This window comes from Macaca thibetana, chromosome 5, assembly GCF_024542745.1.
Source record: "Macaca thibetana thibetana isolate TM-01 chromosome 5, ASM2454274v1, whole genome shotgun sequence".
Lineage (NCBI taxonomy): Eukaryota > Metazoa > Chordata > Mammalia > Primates > Cercopithecidae > Macaca > Macaca thibetana.
Genome location: NC_065582.1, coordinates 182753994 through 182766070, shown reverse-complemented (window position 1 = coordinate 182766070; position 12077 = coordinate 182753994). Strand labels below are relative to the sequence as shown.

At 51.2% G+C, this 12077-nt stretch overlaps 1 protein-coding gene and 1 non-coding gene across 2 annotated transcripts in view; one reads left to right on the top strand and one right to left on the bottom strand.

Moving 5' to 3' along the window:
- The first annotated feature begins 6186 nt into the window (after positions 1 to 6186).
- HTT (huntingtin) overlaps positions 6187 to 12077 on the top strand; it is a 165940-nt gene continuing 160049 nt past the window's right edge. The window contains exon 1 of the mRNA XM_050792246.1: positions 6187 to 6582. Coding sequence (XP_050648203.1) covers positions 6344 to 6582 — 239 coding nt within the window. The 5' untranslated portion in view covers positions 6187 to 6343. The remainder of the gene's footprint in view (positions 6583 to 12077) is intronic.
- Positions 9971 to 10032, bottom strand: LOC126955839 (U7 small nuclear RNA). Its single transcript, XR_007726126.1, has one exon. It is a non-coding gene; the product is annotated as a U7 small nuclear RNA (small nuclear RNA).

The following is a 12077-nucleotide window of genomic DNA, read 5'->3' as shown; positions in this document are numbered from 1 at the left end:
TTTTTCGAGATGGACTCTCACTCTGTCGCCCAGACTAGAGTGAAGTGGCACGATCTCGGTTCACTGCAACCTCTGCCCCTTGGGATCAAACAATTCTCCTACCTCAGCCTTCTGAGTAGTTGAGATTACAGGTGCCTGCCACAATGCCTGGTTAATTTTTGTATTTTTAGTAGAGATGGGATTTCTCCATGTTGGCCAGGCTGGTCTTGAACACCTGACCTCAGGTGATCCACCTGCCTGAACCTCCCAAAGTGCCAGGATTACAGGCGTGAGCCACTGCGTCTGGCCTGTGTGTGTCTTTGTATGGAATTAAAACACATGGCAATAATACCCTCCAAATTGGGAGAAACCAAAAATAGCATTTAAATGTTGTCAGCTCCCTGCATGATCAGGGAGAGAATAGATTTATATTAGATTTTGATACCTGGAGGATGAACGTTGTAATTTCTAGGGTGACCATGAAAAGAAGAGACAACAATGTATGACTTTTCATTTTTTTTTGAGATGGAGTCTTACTCTGTCACCCAGGCTGGAGTGTTGTGGTGTGATCTTGGCTCACTGCAGCCTCCGCCTCCTAGGTTCAGGCCATCCTCCCACCTAGGCCTCCAGAGTAGGTGGGATCACAGGCACCTGCCACCACACCTGGCTAAATTTCACCGTGTTGGCCAGGCTGGTCTTGAACTCCTGACCTCAGGTGATCTGCCTGCCTCTGCCTCGCAAAGTGCTGGGATTACAGGTGTGAGCCATCGCGCCTGGTCAACAGTGATCACTTTCAAACTAACAGAGGTTCAAAAAGAAAATCAAACTTAAATCAACCAAAACCCAGGTAATGGAGTCGGTAGGATATACAGAAAGACTGACCTCATGTATATCAATGATTACAGTTAATATTAATGAAGAAAATGCTCCAGTGAAAAAACAAGGGTTGTCAGACAAAGACCACATAAGAAGCTCCTTACCAGCGGTGCACCTAGAACCTAAGGAAACAGGAAAGATGAAGGGGGACGCGCCCCCTCCGCTGTCCTGCGCTTCAGCCATCGTATGAGACCTGAAAGGTTTCTGTCTGTAGCTGGGCCCGTGCTCTTTACCAGTTCCTGGCTTCCTTCTCTGGAAGGTTCTTGCCTGCTTTGCCCTCACACCCGCTCCTCTCTCAGCCCTCTCAGGGGTGGGGCTGGGGGCCACCAAGGAGCCCCCTCTGCTCTCCAGTTGCCCGGCTGCTCCTCAGTTACCCCCGGGGTCTGCATCAGGGTTTCCTTCTTTTCCAGTCCCACCTGGTCTTGGGTTGGGGCTGCCCCCGCTTACTGCCCCCTGCCCAGGCTGGTGTGCACCCCCTCTGGCTGCTTCAGCGCCTTCTCTCTCTCCTTGGCAGGACAGGCGCAGACATGTTACCAGGTGTTACCAGGTGTTATGCTTAGCTCCGCGCCCAGTGAGATTCTCTGTGGCCCAGGCTGGAGGGCAGTGGCCCGATCTCGGTTCACTGCAAGCTCCGCCTCCCGGGTTCACGCCATTCTCCTGCCTCAGCCTCCTGAGTAGCTGGGACTACAGGCGCCCACCACCACGCCCAGTTAATTTTTGTGTGTGTGTTTGTGTGTATTTTTAGTAGAGAGGGGGTTTCACCGTGTTAGCTGGGATGGTCTCGATCTCCTGACCTCATGATCCGTCCGCCTCGGCCTCCCAAAGTGCTGGGATTACAGGCTTGAGTCACCGCGCCCAGCCCTGAGATTCTTTTATTTCACAATCTTCCCCCTGAGTAGTTTGTGTTCATTGCTGAAAATTTGAAAAATATGGAAAAGCACAAAGATTAAGATATAAACTGCCCTCAATTCCCCTGCCCAGAGAGAGTCACTGCTATGACTTGGTGAGTAGGAACCTTATTTCTCTCTCTCTCTTTTTTTTTTTTTTTTAAGATAGAGTCTCTCGCTCTGTTGCCCAGGCTGGAGTGCAGTGGCTCAATCTCAGCTCACTGCAACCTCCACCTCCTGGGTTCAAGTGATTCTCCTGCCTCAGCCTCCTGAGTAGCTGGGATTACAGGCACCTGCCACCACGCCTGGCTAATTTTTGTATTTTTAGTAGAGACGGGGTTTCACCTTGTTGGTCAGGTGGACTTGAACTCCTGACCTCAGGTGATCAGCCCACCTCGGCCTCCCAAAGTGCTTGGATTACAGGTGTGAGCCACTGCGCCTGGCCTTCATCTCTTTTCTATGTATGTGTATGCTGTTTTTTCTTTAGAAAGGGGGAGGTTATCGGGCTGTACATGGTGTGTAATCGGCTAACATGTTGTAAGCCTTTCCCTGTGTCACAAGTGTTCATCTGGAACAGGATTCTAATGACTGCCTGTGGCTATGTCGGGATTCATTTAACTCAGCTCCTTCTGCCCAGCATCTATCTTTTTTCCATCTTTTGTCCTAAGTGTTGCTATAATAAATCATTGATCACACACGCCTGTTTGCATAGGATAAATTACGGGAAACGTTTTCACTGTTCAGGCACTGTGCCCATTTTTAGGCTTTGGAGACACCATGCCAGACTGCCCAGTATTGATCTTTAATCACTCTTTTTAGATGATGCCAAACTTTTCTGTGAACTTTAAAAACCTGTGTCTTGACAGTCCCTTTCTGTAAGTCTTTCACATTAGATTTCCTGTCAGGATGGTAGTCAGTTCTAGGCAGATGATGATTTTTCAGCCATGGCTGAAGGAGTTGTGATTTGTTGTGGTCATGTAAAGTCCTAATGACCCATCACCTCCCTGGACGGGTTGAAATAATTTGGTTTAGGAGCATAACAGAATGACCTGGAGTCACAGCAGCTCAGACAGAACAGAAGTGTATTTCTCTCAGATGAAAGAATCACCGGCCGGGTTGGAATGACAGCTGCACACAGTCATCTGGGCCCCCTCCTTCCAGCTCCCATCACCCCAGGATGTGGCTTTTGTGCTCATGATCCAAAATGGCTGCTCATGTCCCAGCCAACACATCCCATTCCAGGGAGCAGGAAAAAGGTGGGTGCATCCCTTCATTTTATGTACTTCCTTTCTAGAAATACTACTCATGACTTCTGCTTGCATCTCCTTGGCTAGCACTTATTTAGTTATATGGCCATAGCTAGCTGAAGGAAAGACAGGGACTCTCGTACACTAGCTCAGAGGCAAACTGCTCAGATAAAAAGGTCTTTAAAGAAGGTCAGAGCAACTGTTAGGGTGCAACTCTATTACCTATTGTTATGGGATGAACTGTGTCCCTCATTCAGGTTGAAGTCCTAACCCCCACAACCTCAGAATGGGACTGTATTTGGAGATAGTTTCTTTAAGGAGGTAAGGAGGCTAAAATGAGATCATTAGGGTGGGCCATAATCCAATCTGACTGATGTCTTACAAGAAGAGATTAGGACACGGACATGCATGGACGGACGGCCACGTGAGGACACCGGGAGAAGGCGGCCGTCTGCAAGTCAAGGACAGGGCTCAGGAGAGCTCAGGAGAAACCAACCTTGCTGACACCTTCATCTTGGACTTCTAGCCTCCAGGACCATGAGAAGATACATTTCTGTTGTTTAAGCTGCCTGGTCCGTGGTACTTTGTTATGGCAGCCCAAGCAAATGAATACAATCATCTGCTGCTGGGACAAATCACCCCAGCACGGCGGCTTGGCGGCACACATGTCTAGTCATATAGTTATATGTAGTTACATGTAGAGCCATATGTATAGTCACAAAGTTCTGTGGGTCAGGAATCTTAACCAGCTCTGCTTCTTGCCAGGGTTCAGTCAAATACCAGCTGTTTCCCATGAGAGCTCAGCCAGGGAAGGGTCCACTTCCAATCTCACGTGGCGTTGGCAGGATCAAGTTCCTCGTGGCCTGCTGCACTGAGAGCCTCAGTTCGCACTGCCTGTTGGCCAGAAGCCGCCTTTATGTCCTTGCCATGTGGGCCTGTCCAATATGGCAGCTGACTTCATCAGAGTGTCCATGCCAAGAAGCCACCAGGGAGACTGAAGTCATACCCTTTTGTGATCTAGTCATGGAGTGACATTCCATCACCTTTGCCCTGTTACATTGGTTAGAAGCAGGCCACCAGGTACAGCCCGCACTCACGGGGAGGGGTCATACAAGGGTGTCAATACGAGGCGAGGGGTGCTTGGGCCATCTTACGAGTCTGCCCACTGAGGTAACTAACAGCCTTGAGGCCTGGTACAGTGGACAAAGGCCCTTATTAACAGCAGAGAACTGGGAACTTTATTTATTTAATTTATTTTTGAGACAGAGTCTCACTCTTGTCGCCCAGGCTGGAGTGCAATGGCATGATCTCGGCTCACTGCCACCTCCACCTCCCCGGTTCAAGCAATTCTCCTGCCTCAGCCTCCAGAGTAGCTGGGACTACAGGCACGCACCACTACGCCGGGCTAATTTTTGTATTTTTAGCAGAGACAAGGTTTCGCCATGTTTGGCCAGGCTGGTCTCGAACTCCTTACCTCTGGTGATCTGCCTGCCTTGGCCTCCCAAAGTGCTGGGATTACAGGCGTGAGCCACCGCACCCAGCTGGAACTTAATTTTTTTAAAGATCGTGTTGCTCTATCGCCCAAGCTGGAGTGCAGTGGTGCAACCATAGCTCACTTGCAGCCACAAATTCCTGGTTTCAGGTGATCCTCCTACATCAGCCTCCCAAGAACTGGGAACTAACGGCTGTTTCTCTGCTGTCCTTCTCAAGAGAAGGGAGGGAGACAATGCTGGGTTTCCCTTTGGGACAGGCTCTGAGACAAGGTGGAGGTGCTGCTTGTGGCCACAGAGCAGGGGACTCTGGGTTGCAGGTGTGGCCTGGCTTGAGTAGGCTTTAGTGGGCTTCTCTCTGCCTGCACCACCCCCGGGCTGGGTGGTTGTCTCTGAGGCCAACCCTACTCCCTAATGGGCAGGCTGGACAGCTGCCCTCTCTGTTTGCCCCTCTACCACCCAAAAGGCGGGAGGCTCTGGAGACCAGGACCCTGCCTGCGCCGACCTGTGCCCCAGGCGTGAGGGGGGTGCCCCACAGATCTCTGCTGAGCTGAGGCTGAATGGCACCCCTTGGGGGTCCTGCCAGGTCAGAGCAGGGTGCTTTCCCATACAGAAACGCCCCCAGGTCGGGACTCATTCCTGTGGGAGGCGTCTTGTGGCCACAGCTGCTTCTCGCTGCACTAATCACAATGCCTCTGTGGGCAGCGGGCGCTGACCATCCGGGCCTGCCTCAGACCCTCTCCTCCCTTCCGGGGCGCTGCGCTGGGACCGATGGGGGGCGCCAGGCCTGTGGGCACCGCCCTGCAGGGGCCGCTCCAGCTCACTGGGGGGTGGGGAGGGTCACACTTGGGGTCTTCAGGTCGCGCCGACCACACGCAATCTCTGCGCTCTGCGCAGGGGCTCGCCCACCCTCTCCCCGTGCAGCGAGTCCCCAGCAGGCTCCCCGCAGGGCTGTCCAGGTGAGCCTGGCTCTGGCCGAAGGCCAGTGTGGCGGGCGGGCAAGCCCCGAGGCCACCTCGGCTCAGAGCCCACGGCCGGCTCTCGCCCAGCTCCAGACGTCTGCGAGGGTTCCATTCCGCTTGGGCCGGCGCCCCGCGCGCCGCGCCCTGGCCCCGCCCCTCCCTCACCCCGCCCCCTCTGCACCCCACCCCTCCCTGGCCCCGCCCTCCGCGCCCCACCTCTCATCTTCCCGCCCCGCCCCCAGCCACGCCCCTCACGGTCAGCCCCCTCCCCTATCCGCCCCGCCTCTCATCGTCTCGCCTCGCTCCGCCCCTCAGCCGTCCCGCCCCTCAGGCGCCCTGCCTAATGTCCCCGCCCCCAGCCTCGCCCCGCTCCGCCCCAGCCTCGCCCCGCCCCGCCCCTCAGGCGCCCTGCCTGCTGTGCCCCGCCCCAGCCTCGCCACGCCCCTCCTTACCATGTAGTCCCGCCCCGTCCCTTCCGCGTCCCGCCTCGCCCTGCCCCTTCACAGCTTCGCCCCACCCCATTACAGTCTTGCCACGCCCCGTCCCCTGTCCGTTGAGCCCTGCTCCTTCGCCCAGGTGGGGCGCTGCGCTGTCAGAGGCTTTGGTGGCTCGGTGAGGCAGAACATGCGGGCGCAGGGACTGGCTGGCTCCCTGGCCAGTCATTGGCAGAGTCCGCAGGCTAGGGCTGTCAATCATGCTGGCCGGCGTGGCCCCGCCTCCGCCGGCGCAGCGACTTGAGACGCAAGGCGCCGCGGGGGCTGCCGGGACGGGTCCAAGATGGACGGCCGCTTGGGTTCCGCTTTTACCCGCGGCCCAGAGCCCCATTCATTGCCCCGGTGCTGAGCGGCGCTGCGAGTCGGCCCGAGGCCTCCGGGGACTGCCCAGCCGGGCGAGAGACCGCCATGGCGACCCTGGAAAAGCTGATGAAGGCCTTCGAGTCTCTCAAGTCCTTCCAGCAGCAGCAGCAGCAGCAGCAGCAGCAGCAACAGCCGCCGCCGCCGCCGCCGCCGCCGCCGCCGCCGCCTCCTCAGCTTCCTCAGCCGCCGCAGGCACAGCCGATGCTGCCTCAGCCGCAGCCGCCCCCGCCGCCGCCCCCGCCACCACCCGGCCCGGCTGTGGCTGAGGAGCCGCTGCACCGACCGTGAGTTTGGGCCCGCTGCAGCTCCCTGTCCCGGCGGGTCCCAGCCTACGGCGGGGATGGCGGAATCCTGCAGCCTGCGGGCCGGCGACACGAACCCCCCCGGCCCCGCAGCGACAGAGTGACCCAGCAACCCAGAGCCAATGAGGGACACCCGCCCCCTCCTGCGGCGAGACCTTCCCCCACTTCAGCCCCGGTCCCGCACTTGGGTCTTGTCCTCCCGCGAGGGGAGGCAGAGCCTCGTTGGGACCTGTCCTGAATTCACGGAGGGGAGTCACGGCCTCAGCCCTCTCGCCCTTTCCAGGGTGCAAAGAGTTGGGGCGAAAACTTGTTTCTTTTTATTTGCGAGAAACTAGGGCGGGGGTTTAACTGTGTTGTGAAGAGAACTTGGAAGAGCCGAGATTTGCTCAGGGCCACTTCCCTCATCTAGTCAGAGAGGGAAGAGGGCTGGGGGCGCGGGACACCTCGAGAGGAGGCGGGGTTTGGAGCTAGAGAGATGTGGGGGCAGTGGATGACATAATGCTTTTAGGACGCCTCGGCGGGAGTGGCTGGGGTGGGGGGCGGGGAGTGAGGGCGCGTCCAATGGGAGATTTATTTTCCAAGTGGCACTTAAAACAGCCTGAGATTTGAGGCTCTTCCTACATTCTCAGGGCATTTCATTTAGTTCATGATCGCGGTGGTAGTAACACGATTTTAAGCACCACCTAAGAGACCTGCTCATTTAAGCGCAAGTTAGTGTGCAGGCATTTGAATGAGTTGTGGTTGCCAAATCAGTGGTGAACTTACGTGGTATTAATAAAATTATCTTAAATATTAGGAAGAGTTGATTGAAGTTTATTGCCTGTTTGTGTTGGGAATAAAACTAACACGTTGCTGAGGGAGAGGTTAATTGCCGAGGGATGAATGAGGTATACATTTTACCAGTATTGCAGTCAAGCTTGCCAGAATATGGGAGGTCTGCAGACTCCGTGGACATCTCATGTGCCAGTGAAAGGGTTTCTGTTCGCCTCATTGCTGACAGCTTGTTACTTTTTGGAAGCTAGAGGTCTCTGTTGCTTGTTCTTGGGGAGAATTTTTGAAACAGAAAAAGAGACCATTAAAACATCTAGCGGAACCCCAGGACGTGGGAGTGTGTGCTGAGTGTTTAGCAGGATTTAGGAAGTACTCCGCTGCAGTTCAGGCCTTTCTCTTACCTCTCAGTGTTCTATTTCCGATCTGGACGTGTATCAGATGGCATTTGATAAGAATATCTCTATTAAGACTGATTAATTTTTAGTAATATTTCTTGTTCTTTGTTTCTGTTATCATCCTTGCCTTGTCTTGAAAGTTTAATTAGAAGAGGAGGATTTGGAGAGCAGTGTTAGCTTATTTGTTAGAGTAAAATTTAGGAATAAATTCTTCTAAAGGATGGAAAAACTTTTTGGATATTTAGAGAAATTTTTAAACAATTTGGCTTATCTCTTCAGTAAGTAATTTCTCATCCTTCCAGAAATTTACTGTAGTGCCTTTCTAGGAGGTAGGTGTCATAGAAGTTCACACATTGCATGTATCTTGTGTAAACACTAAACTGGGCTCCTGATGGGAAGGAAGACCTTTCTGCTGGGCTGCTTCAGACACTTGATCATTCTGAAAATATGCCGTCTCTTTCCTATGCTGATTTGATAGAACCTGCGTTTGCTTATCTTCAAAATATGGGTATCAAGAAATTTCCTTTGCTGCCTTTACAAAGGAGATAGATTTTGTTTCATTACTTTATTTTAAGGTAATATATGATTACCTTATTTTAAAAATTTAATTAGGCCTGGCAAGGTGGCTCATGCCTTTAATCCGAGCACTTTGGGAGGCTTAGGCGGATGAATCACCTGAGGTCAGGAGTTCGAGACCAGTCTGGCTAACATGGTGAAACCCCATCTCTACTAAAAGTACAAAAATTAGTTGGTCATGGTGGCACGTGCCTGTAATGCCAGCTACCTGGGAGGCTGAGGCAGGAAAATCGCTGGAACCCGGGAGGCAGAGGCTGCAGTGAGCTGAGACTGCGCCACTGCACTCCAGCCTGGGTGACAGAGCGAGACTCTTGTCTCAAAAAAAAAAAAAAAAAAAAAAAAAGAAATTATTATTTTTGCATAAGTAATACATTAACATGACACAAATTCCGTAATTACAAAAGAGCAATACTTAAAATATCTTCCTTCCACCCCTTTCATCTGAGTACCTAACTTTGTCCCCAAGAACAAGCACTATTACAGTTCCTCCTGTATCCTGCCAGATATAATCTATGCATATTGTAAGATAGATTTAAAATGCTGTAAAAATAAAAGTAGTTTACAGTAATAATTTTTTTTCTTTATTTTTTTTGAGATGTAGTCTCACATTGTCACCCAGGCTGGAGTGCGGTGGTATGATCTTGGCTCACTGCAACCTCCACCTCCCAGGTTCAAACGATTCTCCTGCCTCAGCCTCCAGAGTAGCTGGGATTACAGGTGCCCACCACCATGTCCAGCTGATTTTTGTATTTTTAGTAGAGATGGGGTTTCACCATGTTGGCCAGGCTGGTCTTGAACTCCTGACCTCGGAATCCATCCACCTCTGCCTCCCAAAGTGCTGGGGTTACAGGTGTGAGCCACTGCCCCTGGCTAGAATAATAACTTTTAAAGGTTCTTAGCATTCTCTGAAATCAACTGCATTAGGTTTATTTATAGTTATTTTAAATAAAATGCATATTTGTCATATTTGTATGTATTTTGCTGTTGAGAAAGGAGGTATTCACTAATTTTGAGTAACAAACACTGCTCACAAAGTTTGGATTTTGGCATTTCTGTTCATGTGCTTCAGCCAAAAAATCCTCTTCTCAAAGTAAGATTGACTAAAGCAATTTAGAAAGTATCTGTTTTTATGGCTCTTGCTCTTTTGTGTGGAACTGTGGTGTCATGCCATGCATGGGCCTCAGTCTAAGTATGAGCGTATGTGCTCTGCTCAGCATACAGGATGTGGGAGTTCCGTGTGGGGCTGGCCACAGTCTCAGCAAATCTAGCATGCTTGGGAGGGTCCTCACAGTAATTAGGAGGCAACTGATACTTGCTTCTGGCACTTCCTTATTCTCCTTCAGATTCCTATCCGGTGTTTCCCTGACTTTATTCATTCATCAGTAAATATTTACTAAACATGTACTATGTACCTAGCACTGTTCTAGATGCAGGGCTCAGCAGTGAGCAGACAAAGCTGTGCCCTCATGAAGCTTTCATTCTAATGAAGGACATAGACAATAACCAAGATAGATAAGTAAAATATACAGTATGTTAATAAGTGGAGGAATGTCAAAGCAGGGAAGGGGATAGGGAAATGTCAGGGTTAATCAATTGTTAACTTATTTTTATTAAAAAAAAATTTTTTTAAGGGCTTTCCAGCAAAACCCAGAAAGCCTGCTGGACAACTTCCAAAAAAACTGTAGCACTAAGTGTTGACATTTTTATTTTATTTTATTTTATTTTGTTTTGTTTTGTTTTGTTTTTTGAGGCAGTCTTGCTTTGTCAGCCAGGCTGCAGTGCACTGGTGTGATCTTAGCTCACTGCAACCTCTGCCTGTTGGGTTCAAGCGATTCTTATGCCTCAGCCTCCTGATTAGCTGGGATTATAGACATGCACCGTCCCGCCTGGGTAATTTTTTTTTTTTCCCCCTGAGACAGAGTCTTGCTCTGTCGCCCAGGCTGGAGTGCAGTGGCACAATCTTGGCTCACTGCAAGCTCCGCCTCCCAGGTTCATGCCATTCTCCTGCCTCAGCCTCCCAGGTAGCTGGGACTACAGGCGCCTGCCACCACGCCCAGCTAATTTTTTGTATTTTTAGTAGAGATGGGGTTTCACTGTGTCAGCCAGGATGGTCTTGATCTCCTCACCTCGTGGTCCGCCCGCCTTGGCCTCCCAAAGTGCTGGGATTACAGGCGTGAGCCACCGCGCCCGGCCTGTAATTTTTTTTTTTTTTGAGACAGAGTCTTGCTTTGTTGCTAGGCTGGACTGCAGTGGTGTGATCTTGGCACACTGCAACCTCTGCCTCCCGGGTTCAAGCGATTCTCCTGCCTCAGCTTCCCGAGTAGCTGGGACTACAGGCACGTGCCATCACGCTCGGCTACTTTTTGTATATTTAGTAGAAACGGGGTTTCACCATGTTAGCTGAGATGATCTCCATCTCTTGACCTCGTGATCCGCCCGCCTCGGCCTCCCAGAGTGCTGGGATTACAGGTGTGAGCCACTGTGCCTGACCACGCCTGGGTAATTTTTGTATTTTTAGTAGAGACGGGATTTCACCACGATGGCCAGACTGGTCTCGAACTCCCAGCCTCATGTGATCTGCCTGCCTAGGCCTCCCAAAGTGCTAGGATTACAGGCATGAGCCACCATGACTGGCCAGTGTTGATATTTTAAATAGGGTGTTCAGGGAAGGTCCACTGAGGTGACAGCTGTTTTTTTGGGGGGAGTGGTGGGACAGGGCCTTGCTCTTTAACCCAGGCTGGAATACAGCATCACAATCGTAGCTTACTGCAGCCTTGAACTCCTAGGCTCAAGTGATCTTCCCACCTTGACCTCACAACGTGTTGGGACTGTAGGTGTGAGTCACCATGCCTGGCCAGATGATGGCTTTGAGTAAAGACCTCAGGCGAGTTAAGAGTCTAGCGTAAAGGTGTATGGAGTAGGGGTATTCCAGATAGGGGGAACAGGTCCAAAGTCTTCCTGTTTGAGGAATAGCAAGGGTGCCATTTTAGTTGGGTGAATTGAGTGAGGGCGACATTTGTAGTAAGAGGTAAAGTCCAAGAGGTCAAGGGAGTGCCATATCAGACCAATACTACTTGCCTTGTAGATGGAATAAAGATATTGGCATTTATGTGAGTGAGATGGGATGTCACTGGAGGATTAGAGGAGAGGAGTAGCATGATCTGAATTTCATTCTTAAGTGAACTCTGGCTGACAACAGAGTGAAGGGGAACATGGACAAAAGCAGAAACCAGTTAGGAAGCCACTGCAGTGCTCAGATAAGCGTGGTGGGTTCTGTCAGGGTACCGGCTGTGGGCAGTGTGAGGAATGACTGGATTTTGAATGCAGAAGCAACTGTACTTGTTGAACTCTGCTAAGTATAACTATTTAGCAGTAGCTGGCATTATCAGTTAGGTTTGTATTCAGCTGCAAGTAACAGAAAATCCTGCTGCAATAGCTTAAACTGGTAAGAAGCAAGAGCTTATCAGAAGACAAAAATAAGTCTGTTTGGGGAAATTCAACAATAAGTTAAGGAACCCAGGCTCTTTCTTTTTTTTTTTGAAATGGAGTTTTGCTCTTGTCACCCGGGCCGGAGTGCAATGATGCGATCTTGGCTCACTATAACCTCCGCCTCCTAGGTTCCAGTGATTCTTCTGCCTCAGCCTTCCAGGTATCTGGGATTAGAGGCGCACGCACACCACCATGCCCAGCTAATTTTTGTATTTTTAGTAGGCACGGGGTTTCATCATGTTGGCC